Raw genomic sequence first — 22585 nt, 5'->3', positions numbered from 1 at the left:
CTTACAATTATTTTGTTTACAGAGATGTTGATTATCAATTTATGAAAAAAAAAAAGGTTGTTTATTGTCTGTTGATGTCAGCGTTTTACATAAAACCACTGCAGATGATGTATAATTAGACTACAGCTGTTCTGGTGTCATTAACGATTATCCAGCAAATGAAGGCCGGTCCGTGAAAATATTGTCTGAGATGAAACCGGTCCGTGGAGATAAAGAGGCTGGGGACCGCTGCACGAGAGGACTCTCGGTTGCCACCTGTATTTCCACTCCCATACTGTAGGGGGCGGTAGTGCGCTTCAACAGCTGATTGCCTTCCGCGACATGAGCAGAAGCGGGAGGCGTCGTTACGTCACGGGTACGTGCCGATAGTGGTACGCGCTGGAGATGCTGGTGAAGATGGCGGATGAGGAGGCCGAGCAGGACCGCAGTCCTGAGAACACGATCGGTGAAACCACCGACGGGCTCCGGCAGCGGTTGCAGCGGCTGCAGGGGATCGTTACCGGCGGGGGCGGCGAGTCTTCGGACCAGTCGTCCTCTGAATACTGCCAGGAGTTCTGTAGAGTAAGTCAGTTTTCGTCACGTATTCCAGGAACAAGCTATCCCGTTAGCGTCATCATTGGAGGGAGCAGGTAGCGCTACGTCTGAGCTGAGAAAGCTTTGTTTTCACTCCTCAATTTAGCTTTAATCACAAATAAAGAATCATTTATTTAAATGAATTCCTGCTCTGCTCATAACTTTGACTTAGTTGGTGAACAAATGAAACTCAGTCCGACCGCTGGCGCTGCTAACTAGCCTAGCCTTCTAGCAACATAGAAATGTTAGCTAGCTGCAGTGTGTGTGTGTGTGTGTGTGTGTGTGTGTGACACACACACACACACACACACACACACACACACACACACACACACACATTAGCACGCACACTCACATTCACACATGGAAAGAGAATAAAATGAATTACTCATTCAGTAGTAATAACACATTAATAACTGTACAGTAGTTGCATTTTGTGTCTATATAAACACACACCTGCGACAAGACAAGACAATGCTAAATAAAAGTGAAAGTACAGTTTGTGTGTTGGGGGGCAGCTTCATGCATTAGTTGTCATTGTGCTGGTTGTTAATAAGTTAAGTCAAAGTGTTTTTACTGGATCTCATTTTCTGCTATGGTCGGTCCTGGGGGGGGGGGGTCATTACGTTTTTGTCATTACTTTGGGAAAACCGTAATGACAAACTGCCTCCTGCCCAAGGTGTTTCAGTGTTCAAGCCAACCAGGAGTTCAGGACTAGGCATGACAATCTATAAAAGGACATGTAGCAGCAGATTTATGGGATGTGCTGTCCCAGTTTGTTCTTCTGATGTTTTTGAAAGTTGAAAAAGCAAACGTGAATAATAAATCACACATCATCTCACTTGTGGCCTTCTTTGAACAACAATGTGTACTTTAGTCCGTAGATTGTGTTAGAACAGTCCAAGAAGGGCAATGGAACTTTATAAACAATTAAGCAGACAGTAAAACTGTTAGAGAACTAATTCACGATGTGATATGTAATCCAATCAGCATAGTTAATCTAAAAATAAATCTGATCTAAAACTAAAAATAATCTAAAAATTGTCTCACAAGTTTCAACAGAATGGCTGTTTACTGTTGCAACACCAACTTGTCACAGACCAAATAAAGTATTTCATCCATTTAAAAAGCTTGTTCTAAACAACTATGTTGGACAGGACCTGAATAGCAAACTGCTTTGGTCGTTACTGATGTAGTGCCTGTTTTAAACGTGCCTCAGTTCATGATGTTTGTGTCATGCCCCACATCTAGCAGTAACAGTACAGGTTCCTTTGTACTCAATTCATGCACAAAAACATCCAACGCTGTGGCAGTGAGATGTCAAATGTTACATCAGTAACAAATGTTATGGCAGTAGAAGACATTGTAGTAACAGCAACTACCGTAGGAAAACTTATCTTCTTGCAGTGCATGATGATAGAGAATTTGCTTACTTTTTTTGAGGCATTTTACATTTTTTTTCTCCTTTGTTAATTTCATGCATGTTGGTCCCCGTCATTTCCAGTGCCATTACTCTGTTACAGCGGGGCAGATTGCGCTCCTGCTGTTTCACAAGTTCCTGTACAGGGTTTGTGTACATTATACTATGATAAGATGGTTTTCTAATAAACTGTCAACAACTATTAACTACTCTGCAGGTCAAGTACATCTCTTTCAGAGAAATGCAATATTAGAATATTAAATCAGGTTAAACAGAATGAGGTAAATCATCCAGATACAAGGCTTGAAGTCCAGGGACAAAACAAAAAGTTTTGATTTGTGTGAGGATTCTCAGCCGATCAGCTGGACTTGTAGGACAAGATAGAAAACATTTTGCCTCTCAAAGGTTTCTCGGGTTCAAAATGGTGGTGGGGAGTTCACGGTATTTTAGTTTTTAGTAGTAGATATGATATTACAATGATAAAGTAATAACAGAGTGTAATAAGAAAAAGTATGAATAATTTCAGGATAAATCCATGCTATTACTAGCAGTCTTTCCCGTACACAGTTGATTAGAAGCCATGCTGCAGTGGCTATGAGGATTTGATGTTTACGTGTTTTCATATGAGTCCAAATGGTATTAAATGAAATTACCTTGGGAGATTAAGGCCCTGTCCACACGATCCTGGAACTCTTTGAAAACGCAACTTTTTTGTTGCGTTTATGCCTTCCGTCCACACGACAACGCAGATGTCCGGAATGAAAATGCAACTTTTTGAAAAAACTGGCCAAGGTAGAATATTTTTAAAACACTGGGTCTGTGTTGTCGTGTGGACGCTGTATTCGCAACTTTTTCTATCCGGGGGGCGTGTCCCTGTGTTTTGATCAACGCTCTGATGCGGATACATGTGGAAGGAGATCTTTTTGAAAACGCTGTCGTGTGGACGTGAATCATTTTCTATGCGGGGTGAAAAAAGTTGTGTTTTCAAACAGTTGAGTTACCGTGTGGATGGGGCCTCAGATTATTCGTGTTTGTCTCTTGTGTCTTCATTGACAGCTTTTAACATTACCTGTTGAAATTAATAGCAAAAATGAAATTCCACAACACAGACATTTACTCGCACAAGTTATTGAAAATTAAAAGCTTACTTTGGCTGTTCAATTTTTCTCAAGATAAAATTCTTAACCGACTCCTGACACGTCTTTCTTTCCTTGTCTTTTTTCTGTAATCAACATGTCCAGTGTTCTGTTCATTCTATATACTGTAGGTATTTATACATTGACATCAGAAGAAACATGCCATTTGTTTAACTAGTTTGTAATGTGCTTTATGAACATCAGGTCTTACATGGTCACTTCCTTTTTACTCTTCAAAATAATGGCGAGATTGAAATATGACATTACCATTAAAATGAATGAATTTAGGAAAATTAGTAGTTAGTAAATTAGGTAATACTACATAGTCAAGTATCTTTCCTTGCCTGAAAACATTAAAAATAGCAGCCAGATTCACAATGATCCATGCACGTATTAAAACGTGAAAACATTGATTGAACGTTTTCCTCATTGTAATGGAATTACACTATATTTTACTGAACATTAATTAGAAAAGAAATGAAGAGATTTAACTTTAGGTAAAGTGTGTTGAATGATGATGAAGGGGTCTTTGCTCTGGAGGAGAACTAAATTGTGTTTTACTGATGACATTTAGACAGCTGGGTGGGGATTTTTATAACTAATGAAGTAAACTCCTGTTGGGAAGTAGAGAACATGAACCTAAAACAAAACACACACACAAGAGTAAAGTTCACTGTCTGATTTGTCTGTTTGACTTTTTCTCTGTGATTTTAGTTATTTTGATAAGTTTATCCACTTGAATGCTCACATGAATGTTCTTTGGAGAATGCAAATGAAATTAAAAGTAAAAATGTGACTCATCATTTACAAGCTTGTTATCGGTAAATGTTCTGCTGTGTATGTGTGTGTGTGTGTGTGTGTGTGGGGGGGGGGGGTTATATAGTTGTAGCTTTTAATACAACCAGTATAAAGCAGATCAGAAGCGGAGGGGCGCTCAAGTTAGTGTAGGAGCCCTCTGTTATATTAACTGTTATTTTTTTGTCAGTAGCATATAATTAATAAAAATTCAGATGTTATTCACTGGTGGTCTGACAGGAAATAATTGTTTCCTCTTCAAAAAATTTGGCCTTTACAATCAGTAGTGTTTAAAGTTTGGCCAAAGTTTTCCATCTTCTGAAAAGACTTTGGCGTTGAGTTTCATGATTACATGTTAGAACACGATCGAGGCTGTGATGAAAACTCTGTGTAGGTTACTATACACACTGACATAAAATGAATGCAGTATAAAGGATTTTTTGTGTTTGCTTGCCTATCGCTTTACCTGTTTAGAAGACTTACCTGCCATCCGTCTCAAAATGTTGTCTGACTGCAACAGAACAGGAGGTGACTGGAAACTCTTTTTGAGGTTTATCTACACAAACACTGACATTCAGCTGGTTCTTAGAATTCCCACGGTCACTTTGTTTCAAGGATACTGCCAATTTTTTTGGTTGAAATGCAGGCTTTATGTGGGGAAGTGTCTCCTCCTGTGCGACCAGCAGACAGCGTTCAGGACTGAGCAGCGGTCTGTTTGTTTCTGTCGTTAGTAATTAGCTCAAGAAAATGGCATGCAGCACAAAGTGTTCTAGTTTGCCTTTCTGTGTTGTATTTTCAGCTTTAATTTGTATTAGCATAGAAAAACAGACAAAAGGGAAAAGGGACAACAGTACATATCTGTATTCATCTTGCTAAAATGTATATGTAATGTATATATGGGGTTTCTGTTAGTGACAACTAGTGTTTGACTGTTTATTGACTTGTTTACGTACATTGATGTTCATCACCAGCTGCTCAACCCATTTATTTCAAACCAACAAGAAATAATGTTCAGTTCTGCATCATATCGTCATCACAAATAAAACACATTAAAAAACAAAGAAAGGACAAAAAATTTTCATCGCAACATCTAACATTTGTATAAATAGGGTTTTTTTTTATAAAAACGAACACTTTAGGCACCAGAAACATTGTGTTTCAAACAAGTACTACACAGAATTATCATCTAGGACAAATGTACACCACAGACTGAATGAATGATCATTTCTTGTAGGACATGAATAAAATATTAAAGCACAGTTGATATCTTGTGCATATGTAATGCTGTTAGTCCAGCAATGTCTAGCATCTCTACTATAAAACAAAAATAACTAATCTCAGTGAAGGTCCTTCATGTTTACCTTCCAGTGTCCGATTAATCACAGCGTTGGAAAATACAGTATTTTACCCATCGGAAAAGAATTTGTCTGGTTTTATTAAGCAAATTGAAAATGTAATCACAACTTGCCACCAGTACGCCTTAGTTTCTATTAAGCACAAACCAGTATGGCTGTAACTCTACATTACAGTTCATGCACTGGTCTTGCAATCCCGCTAAAATATCCTCTGAAAACAACCTTTTAAACAAATTCTCAACACGACCTGTGTTTCTTCAAGAGTAATCCTAAAATTACAAGCGCTGTACAAAAGAAAACTCCAAACATGGAGCATATTTACGAAACGTTTCTTCATATCGAGAAGAAAACATCAAACCAGCCTACATGATCTTTCCTTTTACGTCCCGGGGGTGTCTATGAATTTAGGGCTTCTCAAACAGCAGCACAAGGTACTAAAGTCTGGTGCGTCACAGTTACAATTTCACCTTGGTTTCGTGTTTTGAAAACCGGTCAAGAGTATTCATGAATATTTATCGAGATGAATATTGAAAACAAAACCCTTCCGAATGCGGAGAAGACGAAGTGGAGAAAGAATGAAACGGGCGTGTAAGACCAGTCAGGTCAATGAATGTCATGATCAGAAAACTCGATGACCGAAAAAAGACACACAAGTGTAAGATGTAAGTCCATCAGCAGACACACAGAACAGAGGAAAGAAGGGTGAAGATACGACAGCTAACATACAACAACTGAGAGAAAAGCACGGAAGAATTGCCACAAAACATGGCAACGAATTCTTCAAATGGAAAACACGTGTTCGGCTGCCCCCTTTGGATCCGCGTCCCTAAACTGGATGGCAAAAAACACACACACCAATACACACACAGACACGTAAAAAAAACCATACAGGAGATGTTATAGAAAGAAAGAAGAAGTCAACTTTATTAATCCCTGAAATTATTTGTCCACTCTGTTATTAGTTCTTGTCAGTCACACACGTATGTGCGTGTACAGGCTGGTGACACACACACATACACGGGGCCTGTAAGCGTGTAAATGAGAGGTAGAGCAGCGGGCAGCTCGGTGGTGGCGAGGGACAGTGAACGGGGACAGTGAACCTCAGCAGTGCTCAGGAGGTGAACCGACACCTCCCCACTGCCAGGTCACTGAAATGTTTGGCCCCCCTCCACTCCCAAGCCCAAGAACTGTGGCCTGAGCTACTGCCACCCCAGTAGTAACCCCCAAGTTATGTAACTTCATGATACTTGTACAGTTCATTAATGCTTTCTTTTGCCAAGCAAAATATAATTTTAAAATCTGTTTACTTAAGTGCCACACTCATAGTGGAATCTGGGTAGTTCCCTGTCAAGCTATAAATAATCAAATAGTCTACTATGTCTTGTAGATTAGGTTTACTTCACAGATTTTCATGAAAATGCCCTGTTACATTAATTTGCATGGTAAGTCATCATTAAGTGTTGGCATAATAATTATATGTTATGACAAGTATTATAAGTATTATGAATAATGACCATAAGGGAATGAATACACTCATCGAAAACTTTTTCATTTAATAGTAAATAGCAATCTTTTAAAAAATAAATGAAGTAAAGTTGTACCTCAAATGTGGAGAAGATACTGGATCTTTCCAACGTGGTTTCTGTAAATCAAGTAAATAAAACTACTTCTATTGAAGTAAATAGGAAGGACTAGTATGCAAATTTTGATCAGTCATAAGCAGCATGTATTTTTTGTTATTATTCAGGTTTCAATAATCAAAGGATAGAATGACTAAAACGAGACTAAAATGTTGCATAACCAAAGCTTGTTAGTGCACCTGTGGCAGAGAAGGTTTAAGATCATTGATGTAAAAGCAGATATATTGATTATGTTGATTTTTGAACTGGATCTGAGGGGTCTGTTATATTTGTCTGAGGCAAACTGCAGCCAAGAATCACAAAATTGTATTTGGTAATTTGGTGTTCTATCAACCATATTTTCTAGTTCTGCCTCTTGCTTTAAATTTAACCTACAAATGAACTCATTGTTCTTTTTCAATGAGCCTTTATTTCATTATCTTCAGGACAACATACTCAACTATCCTCGTATGTGACGTTTGTTTCCCTGAAATTCTGTTTAATGATGAAACACTGATACCAAGCCACGTCCATCTTTTATTTTACTTTTACTGAGAGCCCGACAGTGTCAAAAACAAAAAAAGTGACTTTGACCATTTGTTTGACAAGTGAACTGTTGTTTTCTCTCTGTAGACATTGCTGGAGTTTGCAAGCCGTTGGCGGGTAGAGGAAGAGCCCCTGCCGCTGGTGGGAGTGTACATAGTCGCCCTCCAGAGTTATGCCCAGGCATCTCCATACCTGTCCCTGCAGTGTGAAAATGTTTTGCTTGTGGTGGAGAGGCTCTCCTTGTGAGTAACACTAAACAATAGAGAATATAATGCTTTTCTCATAATATGGTTATAAGAAGTTTTTCCTTTATAAGTCACTGGTTGTTCAGATCAGCAATTTCAGATGAGTATATAAAGTAGCAGATGGACACATGAATATTTGAGAAATGAAACGATGTTTATAGGATTTACAGAAAGTGTTCAATAATTGAATAAAGAAAGTAGGCAGGTGCATACATTTTGCACCATTGTTGTTTTATTTATTCACATAACTTTAGCACTAATCATTGGACCAAAATGTTTGTTTGGTGAGCTCGTTGACCCTTGACCTACGTACACAGGTGAAGCCAATCATGAGAAAGGGTATTTCAGGTGACCAATTGCAACTTGTTCTCTTTGCATCTTCTCTGAAGAGTGGCAACATGGGAGCCTCAGAACAACTGTCACATGACCTGAAAACAAAGATTGTTCAGCATCATGGTTTAGAGGAAGGATACAGAAAGCTATCTCAAAGATTTTATCAGCCAGTTTCCACTATTCAGCACACTTTGCACGAGGGGATGCTGTATGGGGGAGTAATTCAGCAGAAGCCTTTTCTGCACACATGCCACAAACAGTCGCTTGAGGTCTGCTGAAGCACATGTGGACAGGCTGCCTTCATGTCGACATAAGGCGCTGTGGACTAATGAAACAAAGATGGAGTTATTTGGACATAACAAGGACTGTCATACAATGTGGATGAAGAGCACAGCATTCCAAAACAAACACTCGCCACCCACAGTAAAATATGGTTCCATCATGCTGTGGGGCTGTGTGTCCAGTACAGGTACTGGCAATCTTGTTAAAGTTGAAGGTCACATGGATTCCAGTCCGTATCGGCAGATTTTTGTGAACAATGTTTAAGAATCAGAGACAAAGTAGAAGTAACGCCAGGCTGGATACTTCAACACAACAGCGACTCTAAACACTGTTAAAACTCTACTAGAGCATTCATGCAGAGGAACAAGTACAATGTTCTGGAGCTGCCGCCCCAATCCACACACCTGAGTATTATTGAAAATCTATGGTGTGATTTACTACTAAATATTGATGTAATTTTTGTGTTGAGGTGCCCAAATGTATGCGCCTGCTTACTTTTTAAAAAAATAATTAAATCCTATAAACTACATTTCAGTTCTCAAACATCACTGTTTGTCTGCTATATAATGTATTTAAATGAAACTGCTGATTCAATCAACCAATGATTTATAAAGGAAAATCTTAAATTATCAGGGGTGCCCAAACGTTTTCATACTGCTGTACGTAGAACACACACCTTTGTTTTATGCGTGTGTTTCAAAGTTTAGCTTTCTTTAAAATGAAACCAAAGATCCATTTCATGTTTTTCTTGCTTCTTCGTGTTCGTTGTGCAGGAGTTTTGTGGAGTTGTTGCTCTCACTGAAGAAGGAGGTACCAGAAGACTTGTGGAAAGAATTTAAGTCATCTGTGGAGGTAAAGTTCTGGGTTCTTATTTATTATGAAGGACCAACAATTGTTTGTTGTTTTTGTATATTTTTTAGGTTTGTGTGGAATGTTTATCTACAATTTCTGAAACTTACTGAGTCCACCCACTGTTTTTGTTCAAGAAAAGGGTGACGTCATTAACTCATTCACTGCCATGGCTACATGTGGACATGGCTTCAGTGACTTCTTTCCTCCACTCATCATAGTCATAGTTTTCCTGTGGTGTCCAGTTTGCTTCCAGTAAGCTGCAGGAGAGAGGAATAACGTCTCAGCTGTGTTTGCTGTCTGCTTTGAGCCAATATGACGGTGTCTGGACCAACAAGGTCCTGGAAGGAATTATGGCCAATGAAAACCTTCAGAGTGAACAAGGTGAGGACCTGCAGAGGTCTCTAAATATGAATGGTATACTAATTCAAGTAAATCTACACAGACAATGGTTCAATGTCTTCATTAAAGTTTTACAGGAGCAAAAAGTTAATGATGCCCTCCTAGAAGAGATGTTTAAAAAAACCTAAACCATAGAGAATGATTGGGATACAACACCATGAATCCAGATTGACTCAAATAGGGCTGTAACCATCAACTGGATAGTGCCAATATTTATATAAAATCACCTAAATGCTTATGTTGCTTATATCAAGTCTGTGTGCGCATTAGAAAAGCATTTGATTGATTGTCTCTGTCGTGTTTAGGACAAAGTGTCATTGTGTACAACCCGTCAATTTCCTTCTTGGGTTTGATCTTTGCGACTGAGTTTGACATCAGCCATTAACATTAGCTGGTGACCTTATTTTATTCAGGTGAACCAGCTGACATCACGTCTGATGGCCACTGTTGAATGTAGCATGAACCACACAGGAGTCAGTTAGCTGATGTTTGAAGAACAACGTCATCAAACTACCAGCAGTCAGGTAGTTAACGTCTGTAGTTACCTGTCAGTGTGGGCTCAGCCAGCTGTCTGGTCTGACATCATCTGACAGAATCAAAGAGTCTTAGTGAGGGTGAGATGGTTCACTCCACCCAACCACACATCAGAAACTCAATCTGTGACTTGATGCCACAGGTTTGGCCTCTGAACTTTTCTGTTGTGTAAAAATGAGCCAGAAACTTACCTACCTGTGTGTCTGGGATTGTCGCTTGACCTAAATTGAAACCAAACCTACACATCAAATGTTGTAATTCTGAGACTTTGGGACATGGGCAAGAACACAGTTGCTGTGAGGATGTTAAAAAAATAAGCTGAAGTTAATTCATTCAAATAGTTCCAAACTTGAACACATATGTGGTCGATCATTTTATTAATCAGTAGTTAACCAGATTCTCAACCCTTTGAAAGGTTTTAGAGCTGCTGTAAGCTGAAATGCTAAATATGGGAATTCCCAAAATGCTCTAGTCAGCAGGGCGTTTACTGTTATTTCTCTTCAATGTGTGTGTCTGTGCGTGTGTGTGCGTGTGTGTTTGCATGTGGGTATGTGTTTGAGCAACTATTGACAAATAGACTACAAGTAGTGTTTTATACAGTATTTCCATGGAAAGTGCCACTCTTGTGGCAAACAGCATTTAGAAAGTCAGGATAAGGTGTCACTTTGATATTCCTACTGACTTTCAGTGGAAGAGTTCCTGGTGCAGGAGGGTTTGCTTCTGTTGGAGATGCGAGTGAAGCAGATGATGAAAGACAATCAGTCGGGAAAGGCTGCACTACTGGCCAAGACGTGCTCCCAATGTCCAGCCTTTCAAGGGAAGGGAACCTTCAGGCAGTTGTACCTGGTCTGTCTGTGTGCTACCTCAGAACAGGAGCAGCTGATGGACGAGGTGAGTGTCATGGGATTGACAATAGATGGAGGAAAGGAACACGAGAAACGTGTAACTGGTGCATAAATGTCAGGACGATATCCAGTAGCGCTCAGCATTGTATGGAATGCAGCTGGAACACGCAATGTTATGTTATACATGTCAGTTGTATACAACAAATGGAGCTTAAATGTCTTAAGATTTCCCTCTGTTGTTCATACACCATATATATATATATATATATATATATATATATATATATATATATATATATATATATATATATAAAATCTAAGCAAATGTTCTCCTTGACTTTTTACTCTAACAGGTTTTTATCCACTAGATGGCACTAGATTGTTAAGACTGTTATACATTGAGGCCTTTGTGTGCGACTTGAACGTTTAAATTGAATTGCTTTACACTCGATCCACACAGCTTTCAAAGGAGGATTGTCGTGATGCGTTAGAGATGATCTGCAACCTGGAGTCAGACGGAGACGAGAAGGCAGCGTTCAGCCTCTGTTCAGCCTTCCTGACCCGACAGCTTCTCCAAGGAGATACGTACTGCGCCTGGTAAGAATACACCCGTCAGCCGCTCTAATGGGTCAGATGTCTGTTCAGTGGAAGGATAAGAGTTTCTAAACAGAATTTCGGGGGGGCAGCAGCTGGGGCCACCGAGGCGTGGGCTGAGGCCACCGAGGCGTGGGCTGGGGACCGGAGGGTGGCCGGTTAAAGAAAACTTCAAAGTGTGAACAGGCAGTGGAGAGGTGCCCTTGAGCAAGGCACCATCCCCTTAATAAGTTGCTCATTGTGGCCCCCCTAAAGGGAGATGCTCACCTCTCATCTGCATGCCCTTTGTGTGTGTGCGTGTGTGTGTGTTTGCGTATGTGTGTGTGTGTGTGTGCGTGCTTAAGGGCTGGTCCCTCATATACAGTTGTGCTCAAAGTAAAAGCGGTGTCTTTAAAAATGTGAGTAAAGGACACGGAGAGATTGCTAATTACATTTTTGTGATACAGTACGGAGTCGTTTGTGTAACACTCACCATCTTCAACAGTAGTGGTCCAACAATCCAGAATCCAAACCCTGATCCACTCCATGGAGGGGGGGGTGTTCACAGCCCATGACTTGTCTTCAACAATATGCTGTTTATTTGTTTGCCTCATTCCAAACAGCCATTTGAGATCCGTGTTACAGTACCCCATAAAGGCACGCAAGCACCATTGACATTTAATCCTCTCCACCTACAGGAGTTTCAAAGGTGTAACTTAAAAAAAGTAGTGGGGGCAAAAACTCCTTTGCATTTTGTAATGTCTGTGACGTAGAAAACATCTTTTGGTCTTTTATTGTGACCATATTAAGTCCTCTTCTTGATATGATACACTGCAGTAACCCTGGGTGGGTTATTGCAGTCAGAGGCTGTACTGTAACATGGATTTAATTATGTTTTTGACCAAGAAGTTGAGAGGAAACCATTTGTTTGTGTACTAAAACTGCTGTTTTTGTTCTTGAGTGTTTTTGTGAAGTTATTTGTTGCTCTTGATGTGTGTAATCAGTTGCGGTGGAGGTTGCTTTCCATATTTCTTCAGTTTGAAATACTCAGAAGCACATCATAAAACACTTGAATAAAATTTGTATGCAGTGTCCACGGCTGACAGGTTGCTACTTATTATGAGGCTAACAGATAATGAACAGAAAATGAGCTCTGACTGTTATTTTTCCACATTAGGGAGCTGACATTGTTTTGGAGCAAGCTGCTGAGGCGTTTGGAGCCGTCAGAACAAGCCTTCCTCGACCGCTGCCGCCAGATGTCCTTACTTTCTAAAACGGTGTATCACATATTGTTCCTCATAAAGGTCATCCAGTCAGAGGTCAGTAAACCACCAGTGGTTATTTATCCAGTCTATTCAGCAGTAAATGTTGCTAAAATGTGCTTTCAATGCTTTTAATACAGTGGCTTTTGTTGGTTTTTATGCTGTATTGTTTGCTCCATTTAATGTAGAAGTCAAAGCTAAATATCTGAAGACAGAGGGCGTTATTTTCAGCCTGTGAACAGTGGCATATGTTTTAAAAGCCACCTTTAAAGCCAACAGTCACTGTTTTTTGATGCTGGATATAATATCTAAGAATGCAAAGACTATTTCCATAATTCAAAAGGGTCATCCTCAATCTAGGCTCATCGTTTATATTTATGTATTCCATGGAGTGAGTCAGAAATGCCTCAAATCTCCACGTGATCCCAGACGGCCTCCACAGGTGCCATTTATTCCTTCCAGGACTCACTGCTTCCAAATAGCATTGGATGTCATTTTCAGTTACTGTCTTGCTGCAGAATATTCCCTTCTACCTTGTAGGTAATGGCAATGCTGGAGATCAGATTTTGAAAGGAAGTAAACGTAATCTAAGTGTTGCCACCACATTGTCTAAGGTCTCAGGACTGTCCCTTTTGTTTGTGCTTCTTAAAGAGCTTGAACAGCACGTTTTGAAGTCTGCCTTGGAGAGACCTTTTTGATGCAGAAACAGCTGTTTGTATTTTGGGTGATGCTAATACAAAAATTACATGAAATTGATGATCATGGTTTAATGAGCACCACATATAAAAATAGGTTAATAATGCACCTGAACGTGATCCAGCAGGAACTCTGTATCGTTGTAATGACATAATTGATGTTTCGAATACAAAGCCTGGTCTCACCAAATGTTGATTTATTAGTTTTCTTCCGTTAGCCCTCTTTGCATTTTGTAAATCAAGAAAAGTGTGTTTTTGTTATTATGTAGATGGACACAGACAGACAGACAGACAGACCCGAAGCCTGGCGGTGGTTTGGTTTATTTCTACAGTCTGAACTCTATATTATAGATCATTTTTCAAAGCTATTTTAACAATTCACATTTTTATTGGAATAAGATCACAATAATTAATACTGTATAGCTTAAGTAATAATTTGGTCATGTTTCAAATTAGAGAAGATGATCTCATTTTCAAACATGTCAGTTGTAAATGTGGTGAGTGGTGGAATAGACGTGTCCGGTCATGTGACAGTCTAATCTCATTCAGCTTTCTCTCTTTCATAGATTGATAGTGCGGGGCTGCCCGTGTGCATTGAAATGTGTATAAAAGCTCTGCGGATGGAATCAGATGATGGAAGCACCAAAGCTACGGTGTGTAAAACCATTTCCTGTTTGCTTCCCACCGACCTTGAAGTTAAGCGAGCCTGCCAGCTGACCGAGTTCCTCCTGGAGCCCACGGTGGATTCTTACTATGCTGTCGAGGCTCTCTACAATGAACCAGATCAGAAGTTAGAGGAGGAGAACAGACCTGTTGCCAACTCCCTGCGCTGCGAACTCCTGCTGGTTTTAAAAACCCAGTGGCCTTTTGACCCAGAGTTCTGGGACTGGAGAACACTTAAACGTCATTGTCTGGCACTCATGGGCAATGAAGCTTCAATAGTGTCATCCATTGATTTGCTCAATGATAATGAAGGCCCCACTGAAGAGGAAGACTTCCTTGGACAGGATGATTTCCAGGATATCACAGATAACTTTGAGCTGAACAGTGTAACGGACAAGAGACATAAAAACAGAGAAATGAAGAAGCTGAGAGAGAAAGGCTTCATATCAGCGCGCTTCAGGAACTGGCAGGCGTACATGCAGTACTGTGTGCTGTGTGACAAGGAGTTTCTGGGCCACAGGATTGTACGCCATGCACAGACCCATCTAAGTGATGGAGTGTACAGTTGTCCAATATGTGCTCAAACCTTTTCCTGTAAAGACACATTGATTCCCCACGTCACGTCACACGTGAAGCAGTCGTGCGAGGAAAGGCTGACTGCAATTAAAACAAACAAGAAATTGTCCGATCCTAAAACTGCTGCTCCTGTCATGGCAGCATTGAAAGCAAAAACAGAAAATGAACTCAAAGATTCCAGAGACCAGAATGGTGGATTAAGTCAGGCCAGGGTGGTCAGGTGTAACGCAGATGTCGTTGAGGACAATGTGTGCCCCGTTGGGAAATGTCGAAGGAGCTTCAAATTTTTCAAGAACCTTGTGGCTCACGTTAAAGCTCACGGGGACAACGAGGAAGCCAAGACCTTCCTCGAAATGCAAAGCAAAAAGGTTGTTTGCCAATACTGCCGTCGCCACTTCATTAGTGTCACCCACCTGAACGATCATTTACAGGTTCACTGTGGTGTGAAGCCCTACATCTGCATACAGCTCAACTGCAAGGCAAGTTTCCTGACAAACACGGAGCTCCTCATACATAGAAAAATGCATTCCATTTTTAAGGCTAAGTGTATGTTTCCAAACTGTGGGAAAATATTCAGTGAGGCCTTCAGACTCTATGACCATGAGGCCCAGCATTATAAAACATTCACCTGTAAATATGCAGACTGTGGGAAGGTATTCCATTCACAGCAGCAGTTAGATTTGCATCAGGATAAACATGCTACCCTAGAGGCTGAGAGCACGTCCTCTCAGCAGTGCTCACAAAATCAGCAACCTGCCCCTTCACTTATAGAACAAATGCTTTCAAATAACGTTCCAATTAAATTAGAGAACTCTCAAGCAGACTACACTAAAAATCCTCTTAATCCAGGTCATGGAAGACTTCCAGCATCCACTGAGAGTATGCTGAAGTCATCACAGGGACCTGTGGATCCCACAGGACCATACAGAGTCAAACAGGAGCCACACAATATGCCTGATTCAACTGATCAGACGCAGAATTTTAGTCATTCTGTGATTCAGCCTGTGAACTCCCACATGGTCAACGCTGACAAACCGATGGGTGGGTCAGCTGGTCCTTCTTTTGATTATCTGAGATCACCTTGCTCATACGACTGTAATACAAAATGCACCCAAGGCCAGGAAGAAATGCACCTTAGTAATCTAAATACTGGATCAACAAGTTACAATTTACCATTGCCAGGGCAGCACGGCCCATTGTGCAGTAGTAACTTGTTACCAGAATTACCACAACTCCAGAACTCCATAGAGCCAGCGATTGCACAACTCCTCCCCCCAACGGTAGCACCACAGCCATTAGTGAGGATCAAATCTGAGGGCACTCTGACAGCGGTGACGAGCACAGGTCCCCTTCCAGTGCAAAGGGAACGCTTCCACTGTGCTTTTGAAGCCTGTCCCAGACACTACAGCACCCACAGTAGTGTTACCAAACACATGAGGGCAATTCACCCAGAGTTCTATGAGCAATGGAAAGTGGCTCGGACTAAAATAAAGATGACTTACGCTCCAGCACTGAGTAAGCAGTCAGGTTCTTTAATTCAGAGTCAGCAGAGTGTTAATATTCATGCAGTTCAAAGGCAGAATGTCATCCAGTCACCACCTTACAGTAACATGGACACAAGCACCAAGTATGCTACAATTAACTCAAATTCAACTTCTCACAACCAGAATACTTCACTTGTGATGGAAAATGTTTTAAATCCCATTGTCCTCGCTCAGCTGGGAACTGATGCTAATCCAGAGGGCAAAAACTGGCCACCAACACCTGGAAGGGAACAAATCCAAAACTGTCCCTCTTCTCAAGTCTTTGCATCTAACAAGAAAATGATGACGCAGGTCGATTCTAGTGGTACCACTAGAATCGACCTGGACACCAATCAGACACTTGGTGTCCCTTCTTGCTCGATGGTAGGATCATTGATGAATAGACCAGATCCTTTGCAGTTGCCACTTATGGAAAATACTCCCCAGTCAGTTTTGCCCACATACATGAACAGCACTGAGTCATCACAACCAGAAGAGGATTTTGTTCTTCCATACACGTCACATACACACTATTTGGCCTCCAGTTCCCAGGCACTAGAACAAAACAAGTCAATGAAAAGTCATGTGCCATCCAGTTTCCCCTCTCCGGACAGTGAAGCACAGACAGACAGTATAAAACCACCTCATAATTGCTCAGTCCTCCCTGAAAATAATTCTGAATGTCAGAGGACACCTAAGAAAAGCAGAAGGACCAAATGGCCAGCTATTGTTAGGGATGGTAAATTTGTTTGTTGCAGGTGTTTTCGATCATTTAATAGCCCAAAATCCCTCGGAGGGCACTTGTCAAAGCGTACAATCTGTAAACCATATGATGAGTCAGAATTGAACACAGACCTGCCAACTTCATTCCTTGACCTTCTCAACTCGGAGCAGACACTTGACACTGCTCAGCCAGACATGTTTTATAACCCTCCTGTTAAAGATTACCCCACTCCAGGTTATCCCCGTGATAATCTCATGGTCTACGGCAACGGTGAGACAAATGAAAACATTCTTAAACAAATCACGGCTGAATCCAACATGTCTGACCTTTTTTTACACTCACATGCTCCCCAGCCAATGTTTCCTTATCCTACCTATGGAGCAGGTGAACGTTTGCCTGGGAACTCTGTCATACAGCATACAGAAAATGTCCAGCAGAAGCAACAGGATAACTCTTACACAGCCCATTATCCTCAGCAAAATGTAGATTCTCTTGCTGGGAGTGAATTCCGTGGATCGATTCTTTCTCAAATTCTCACAGAAAAACCTTCCACTGCACTTTCTGGAAGTGCAAATCACAATGACGGATATCACCACAATAAAGTGTACAACTCAGAGGCAACCACTCGGGCACCTGCTACAGATTCAAAGAGTCAGCTTGATCCACAAGCAGGTGATAAACAGGCTGAGATTCAAAGAAAAACAGCTGAGCAAGACATTAAAAAGAGACTTCGGGAGCAGATTTTGGCTGGAGACTTGACACGTAGGAACAGCTTGTTTTTTGATCCAATTTGTCCTTCCAATAGTTCTGAACTATGTCAAGTGCCTTGTGATGCGACGAGTGGCTCCTCAAGTGAAGGACAAGTCAAGCAAGAAAATTCTTCAATCGTCCCAAGGACTTCTAATGAAATCGAACAGTTACTAACCACAAAGAGTTTCACTTGTTTCAGAGAGACCTCGACACCTCACCAGGAGGTACTGAGCCCTACGGGCATTCTCACAAACGAGGTAGACCATGAGCCTGCCCAGTTATCAGCCGGTCAGCAACAGTTGGTGACAGAAATTCAAAGCGCATTTGAACGGCTTGATCTCGTCAGAGAGAGGTGTGATCAGATATCGACTTCCATGAAACTGAACAGCAATACAAAAGACAGCGATGCAAAGTTCGCAAACATGGATTCAAGTTGTTCAACACCAGTGACATTTCTCAAGCCATTTGCTTGTGAGAATGAAAACTGTTCGTTTAGTTCAATGTCAAGTGAAGCTTTTTGGAGACACCTCTCCAAAACTCATAACTACACAATTGACATGGTGAATGTGGTTAAGAAAAAGTACGGTCGGTATGCTCCTTTCAAGTGTCAAAAATGTAGTAAATCATTCACACGTAACTCAAACCTTCGTGTTCACTACCAGTCAGCTCACAAGTTGTCAGCCAAAGAGATTGCAGATCTCGATCTGCAGCGCAAACAAGCCAAAACGTCTGCAGCCGTTGCTATACAAATTCAGGGTCAAGGGACTCAACCCATGATGCTTAGTCATTCATCAATAGAGAACACAGTTAATTCTTATCCAGTCCAAAAGGCAGCGCAGGCTGATGACCCGTCACAGAATTGTATACCTGCAAACATGGATATTACTAAAAAACATCTAAATGACGTTTTTTTCACTTCCCATCAGCCACTGCAAACTGCCGTGTCTCAGGCTCGTGGACCTCCATCATTTCATCAGTCAGTCAGTAAGCAGGTAGTAGTCAAGCCAAACATGGATGTCACCAAGAAGACGAGAGAGAGAAAGCCCAACTCGGGCGACGCTACAAATCAGTACAAACCATACCGCTGTGTTCATCAAGGATGTGTGGCAGCATTCACTATACAGCACAATCTAATTCTTCACTACAGGGCTGTTCACCAGTCTGCTTTGTCAGCATTGGAAGTGAACAAAGATCAAGACCAAAGTGATGGACTGGGTGAAGTCATGAACCATGATGAGGAAGATTCGCAGGCAGACATTTCCCAGATTTCTGAATTCAGATGCCAAGTAAAAGACTGCTGCAGAGTTTTCCAAGAGGTTCCTAACCTTTTGCAGCATTATATCCAGCTGCATGAATTCAGTCTCGATAGGGTTGGTATTGTCTTATCTGACACCAGGCTCGGCAAATTTGCTTGTGGTCACCAAGGATGCACATCATCCTTCACTGTCTTCTGGGAGTACATAGGGCATGTAAAAGAAAAGCATAAAGATATTAAGTTAGAAAAACCGGAGCAATTAAATGGCTTGTTCAAGTGTGAAATTGAAGGCTGTGACAGGTCATACACCACCAAGTCAAACATGCTTCGACACGTTACGAAAAAACATCCGGACCTGTGCCAGGCCACACTGAAGAGTCAGCGGATAACGGATGAGATGAAACTGAGCTCTAAGACTTTGCATTACCAAATCACCAAGACAAGTAATGGGAAGGAAAACATTGAGAGCAATAAAAAGATACTGCAGAGAGTGAATGACACCAAGAGAGCCAACAAGTCAAAAAATCATTGGACTAAATACGGAAAACCTTCTTTGAAATCTAAAGTGGAGGCGTCATCACTGTGCACTAAGAAATTTCCTCTTCAATACCCCTGTATGATTAAAGGCTGCGAGTCAGTCATGAAGTCAGAGCGAGGTATCCTGAAGCATTACGTGGGACACGGACTGTCAGAAAAGTACTTAGAACAGCAGAGGAGTCATTTCATATTCTGCAAAAAGATTCCAAGGCAGAAGTGCCGCTCTAGCAGGAGCGATGATTCTAAATCCGACAACACGTCTGACCTGTCTGACAGTGAGTTCACAACAGAGGCTGAACTTGATGAGTTCGACAGATATTCAAAGCCAGTTCTACGCAAAAGAACCTCAGCCGGCATCTCTGTTCCATTGTTTGACAGCAAAGTGTCCAACGATGAAAGCTCTGATGGCTCACTAGTGCTCAAACGCAAACGAGGACGTCCTCGAAAATTCATTGAAAAAATTGCAAAGCGCAAGAAAATCATTCGTACGCCTAAGACTGACATCGATTATAAGGAGAACCAGTCTGATGCCTTTTGTCCTGCTGTGTCACAGGAGAATGTGTCTTATCCAAGTGCTCCACTGGCCTCTTTTAAACCAATGGGATTTGAAATGTCTTTCTTGAAGTTCTTGGAGCAGTCAAATAAATGTGAGAATGTCTTGACAAAGAAGTTTGATGTGCCACAGTCATACAGTAAAACATCCACAATGAACACCAAAGACATCTGTGTCAGGTTCAGCAACCCACAGAATTTGAAATCACTTGGCAAGGTAAAAATTATTATAGACGGATCGTTTTCGGATGTCATTGACGTCATGTTGAAACAGCTACAGGACAAGCAGCCCGCGGTGGAACTGGACAAGAAATTGTCTTGAAACGCGTTGTTATTTGAAAAGCAGAATCTCAGGACTACAATGAGTAGAATCTGCTCCGGTCAGTGCCCTGTTTTTTACCCATCCCGCTACTGAAAAAACTACTTGGTTTGAATAATAGTGTCTGAATTTTTTTTTAATCGAATAATGTACAGCATGTTTTTATTTATGAAGTCAGAAAGCCATCTGAAAGTTGAAATGACATTGAAATATTGGTGTCGCAGTGTCCCTGTGGGACTCAAATGGGCATCAACATGGATTGTATTGTGTGTAGTTTGTGATTTAAAGATGTTGATTTATTGTCCATTGTATATATAGTTTGAAACTGCCACCATCAGTTTTACTATTAAATCAACAGCCTTTTCTACAGCCACTCTGACTCATCTGCCATTTTGTTATATTGCAGTGTAGGTTTTCAAGCTGCAGACGTACTGAATGGAAAATTATTTTGTACAAGTTCTTTAATTAAATTGAAGTGAATTCGAACAAGGGCTTGTTTTCAATTTTCATCAGTTTTTAAAAGATTCTTAATATCTCAGAGTTCATTATGTCTCAGCCATTTTCTGGGCTCGTTGGCTAGCATTTACTCACCAAAGCACATACAACATAATTGTATGTGCTTTGGTTCACACAAACACAGACAAAGCAGAAATTACTGTACCAACCTATTCTAATGAAAAGTCAGAGATAATCTGCCATTTATAACCGCCCATGATAAACACTATCAATGTACAGTATATAAAAATTAGTGGTTTTATTTGCTTCATAATCACAAGCACTACATTATAGAAGTGGGAGTGGAAAAAGTAATTTCCCTACGGGGATACTAAAAAGTATGTTCTTCTAGAATGCTAACATACGATACAGTATATGTAATGAACCAGTCATTCTAAATAAACGGCACCTGGAAGTACTGGAAGATACTAATTTATAAGCTAAAAATGCTTATTTTCTTTCCTGTATGTCATGCATCAGTTGATGTTAAACATTTAGAATGCAGATGTTGATTATCCTTGAAACCAATCAACTGCTACAAATCAGAACAATCAAATGCTGACAGGTCTTGAATTTCTCTGAACATGATCCAGCTGTATGTTACTCCCCAGCATGGGTGGTGGTCAACAAACCTCTCATGGTAATTCAAAGAATCACATTATGATACAATGTTTTCTTCCAAGGATCCTTACCTTCAGCAGTGACCTTAAGATACAAACCTGCTGACTGAAGAAATACAGTTTGGCGGTCAAGGTTGGTGCCATTGGTGCCACTGGTCATCTAATGGGATTTTCACACAACCATCTATAGTGTTCATAAATATACTTTATAGAGAAGAAGCAGAAACACCCTTTATCCCCTTGGGGAAATTAATTTTCCACTTGGCCTATATTCACACACATATATGTACAGGCCCTAGAACATGCACAAACAAGGGGCCAGTAGGCATGCAGATATATAGAGAGGCAGAGCGGCGGGCAGCTACTTCGTGGTGTGCCCAATGAACAGCCTGTGGGGGTGGTGCCTTGCTCAAGGGCACCTCGGAAGTGCTCATGGGATGAACTGACATCCCTCTACTGCTAGTTCATGCTCCAAATGTTTTGGTCCACACAGGAGTTGAACCGGCAATCCTCCAGTCCCCAGCCCAAGACTTAGTTTCCTGAGCTACTGCCCCCCCTGTAAAACTGCCCCCCCGTACATGATTTTTTTTTTTTTTTTTTTTTTTTTTTTTTATATACTGGTTTGATCCCCGAAGGGAAATTAAGAACGAACACTCTAGCTACTGATTACAAACGCATGCATACATATTTGTGAGTACAGGCCCCTGTATCACACACATACACAAAGGGGCCTGTAGGCATGCAGGGGAGGTAGAGTGGCAGGCAGCTCCTTCTTGGTGCGCCTCAAATGAGCAATTTGTAAAGGGGACGGCACCTTGCTCAAGGGTGCCTCGGCAGTGCTCCGGAGATGAGCTGACAGTGGGAGGTGTCAGCTCACCTCCGGGTATTTTTGGGGGGGCGGGAGCGGAAATCGAACCGCCCATCTTAAATCATAGGACGACCCGCTCTACCGCCCGCTTTACCACTGAGCCACTGCCGCCCCAATCAGGTGGACCTGATGATGTCAGGTGGACCCAATCTGAGGACTGATTCCAGGTCCTTGAAGCTTGAGTCAGAGCATCAGAAGCCGCCACACACAGACTTGTCCATAAAATAGGCTAGCTTCAC

General features: G+C 41.2%; 1 protein-coding gene across 1 annotated transcript; it reads left to right on the top strand.

Moving 5' to 3' along the window:
- Positions 1 to 396: 396 nt before the first annotated feature.
- On the top strand, positions 397 to 21174 carry znf292b (zinc finger protein 292b). Its single transcript, XM_068342889.1, has 8 exons — positions 397 to 561; positions 7532 to 7686; positions 9078 to 9156; positions 9399 to 9537; positions 10778 to 10980; positions 11395 to 11531; positions 12685 to 12826; positions 14031 to 21174. Exons 1-8 carry the CDS (start codon positions 397 to 399, stop codon positions 20364 to 20366), a joined length of 7356 nt encoding a protein of 2451 aa, XP_068198990.1. The 3' UTR covers positions 20367 to 21174.
- The last annotated feature ends 1411 nt before the right edge of the window (positions 21175 to 22585 follow it).

Source organism: Antennarius striatus, chromosome 19 (genome assembly GCF_040054535.1).
Source record: "Antennarius striatus isolate MH-2024 chromosome 19, ASM4005453v1, whole genome shotgun sequence".
Taxonomy (NCBI): Eukaryota; Metazoa; Chordata; class Actinopteri; order Lophiiformes; family Antennariidae; genus Antennarius; species Antennarius striatus.
This window is presented reverse-complemented; position numbering and strand designations above follow the sequence as displayed.

What these genes read in the sequence shown, in the direction of transcription:
- znf292b (XM_068342889.1), top strand. Translation starts at nt 397, where the DNA reads ATGGCGGATGAGGAGGCCGAGCAGGACCGCAGTCCTGAGAACACGATC. An exon ending in GTGGTGGAGAGGCTCTCCTT is followed by an intron (nt 7,687 to 9,077) that starts GTGAGTAACACT and finishes TTCGTTGTGCAG; the next exon opens with GAGTTTTGTGGAGTTGTTGC. An exon ending in GGAGATACGTACTGCGCCTG is followed by an intron (nt 11,532 to 12,684) that starts GTAAGAATACAC and finishes TTTCCACATTAG; the next exon opens with GGAGCTGACATTGTTTTGGA.